The following is a 1,636-nucleotide window of genomic DNA, read 5'->3' on the forward strand; positions in this document are numbered from 1 at the left end:
ATGAACTCCTCTCAGTAATTGGTGCCTGACCTACATGTTACATTTTCTCCATTTACTGGTTAATATGCCTCTAACAATGACATGTATGAAAGTATAACACGATTGGTTGACGTCGAGTTAAATATAGACTTTTATTTCGGTATCTGTAAGTTTTTCTCCTTCCCGCTCCAATACTTCCTTCTGTTTTCTCGTAGTGGATTTTGATCACATCTGAGACGCTCTACATAGAAGGCTGTACATCCTTCTACATTAAAAGTAAGGCCATGATCAATATATAATGAACATTATACAGAGGAAGTGTGAGGTATCAAGGCGGGTGTGGAACATTTTTTCTCAGCTTCTACGAAATAAAGACAAGGAAATGCTGGGTTTTTTTCTATTAAAACTTGTACATACATCCTTAGTGCATATACTGCAACAGTTGAATAACTAAAAACATATGATATGTGGAAGAAATAAGGCAGACAAGCTCATTTACTCCGACGACCCGGGAGCGAGAAATCCAATGTTTTGAGTGGAATTGCTGGCTCAGGGCCACCGGCTAAACTCCGCCCACTCCTACCCCCAGCTTTACCTCACAGTGAAGAGCGGCTTGCTGAGGGCCACTCCATGTATCATTCCTCAAAGGTCGTGAGACGAGAGCAAGTGATGTCGTTCCGCACGTTGGCGCAACATCCAGCTTTGGATTGAAATTTAGGATAGAGCTAGTAGAAAGGAACAGAGTAGAGATTGCTGTCAGTAGCCCGCGAGACCTCTGTTTCGGTGAGGAAGGAGGTCTAGAGGAGAGATGATGCTCAACAGAATGGAAATTGGAACAAGGACCGCGAATGTTGCAGAAATTGATAAGAAAGAGGTCTGAAGAGTTATCAAGACACCTCTTAAGTCGGCAGCTAAAAGGGAAGTCTTCCCTGGGGGAGTTTGTTGCCCCCCCCCCCCCAGGCGGGAACTCCGAGGCAATGCTTATGACCATTTTGAATTTGTTAAATTAAGGGAAATGGTGTGTACGTTGTGTGTATGTAGTGTGGTGTGGAAAGAAAGAGGATTTGTGTTTAGAGATCATGCTGAACTACTCTCTGGTGTTGATGAGACAATAGGGAAACGGGAAGTGAGGACACGGGAAGAGTCTTTGGAGGGCTTGCAGCACCCTCCTCGCTTCCCATATATACCTCACCGGGAGTGGCTTACGCCCCTTCCGGTAGGTGTCTTCTTACCTACTAACTACATACTACAGTCTATCGAATCTAACTTCTGCTTTTAGGCACGGCTCCCCTGAGCCGCGCTAATGCCACATCACCCCCATCACTCTCCTCAGAGGAACTCGCTACCCACCCACCCTTTCTTTCTCTCTGTTTTATTTACGTTATATATAATATATTTTGCTTGGCTGTATAGGACACGAGAGTGAAACCTACGTGAGTCTTCCATGGTAGCAGAAGGGTGAATGGCGCGGCACCATCGCACGAGCCACCATGCCAGGTGAAATGGAAGGTTTACAGAGTTGTTGTCATTCCCTCAAATCCCAAGACCTTCATAACACCATGCAGTCGTATTATATATATATATATATATATATATATATATATATATATATATATATATATATATATATATATATATATATATATATCATAAACAG

At 43.0% G+C, this 1,636-nt stretch overlaps 1 protein-coding gene across 1 annotated transcript in view; it reads right to left on the reverse strand.

The window, feature by feature from the left end:
* Positions 1-704: 704 nt before the first annotated feature.
* LOC126996279 (probable phosphorylase b kinase regulatory subunit beta) overlaps positions 705-1,636 on the reverse strand; it is a 297,183-nt gene continuing 296,251 nt past the window's right edge. The window contains exon 22 of the mRNA XM_050856656.1: positions 705-776. Coding sequence (XP_050712613.1) covers positions 705-776 — 72 coding nt within the window. The remainder of the gene's footprint in view (positions 777-1,636) is intronic.

This window comes from Eriocheir sinensis, chromosome 9, assembly GCF_024679095.1.
Source record: "Eriocheir sinensis breed Jianghai 21 chromosome 9, ASM2467909v1, whole genome shotgun sequence".
Classification (NCBI taxonomy): Eukaryota; Metazoa; Arthropoda; class Malacostraca; order Decapoda; family Varunidae; genus Eriocheir; species Eriocheir sinensis.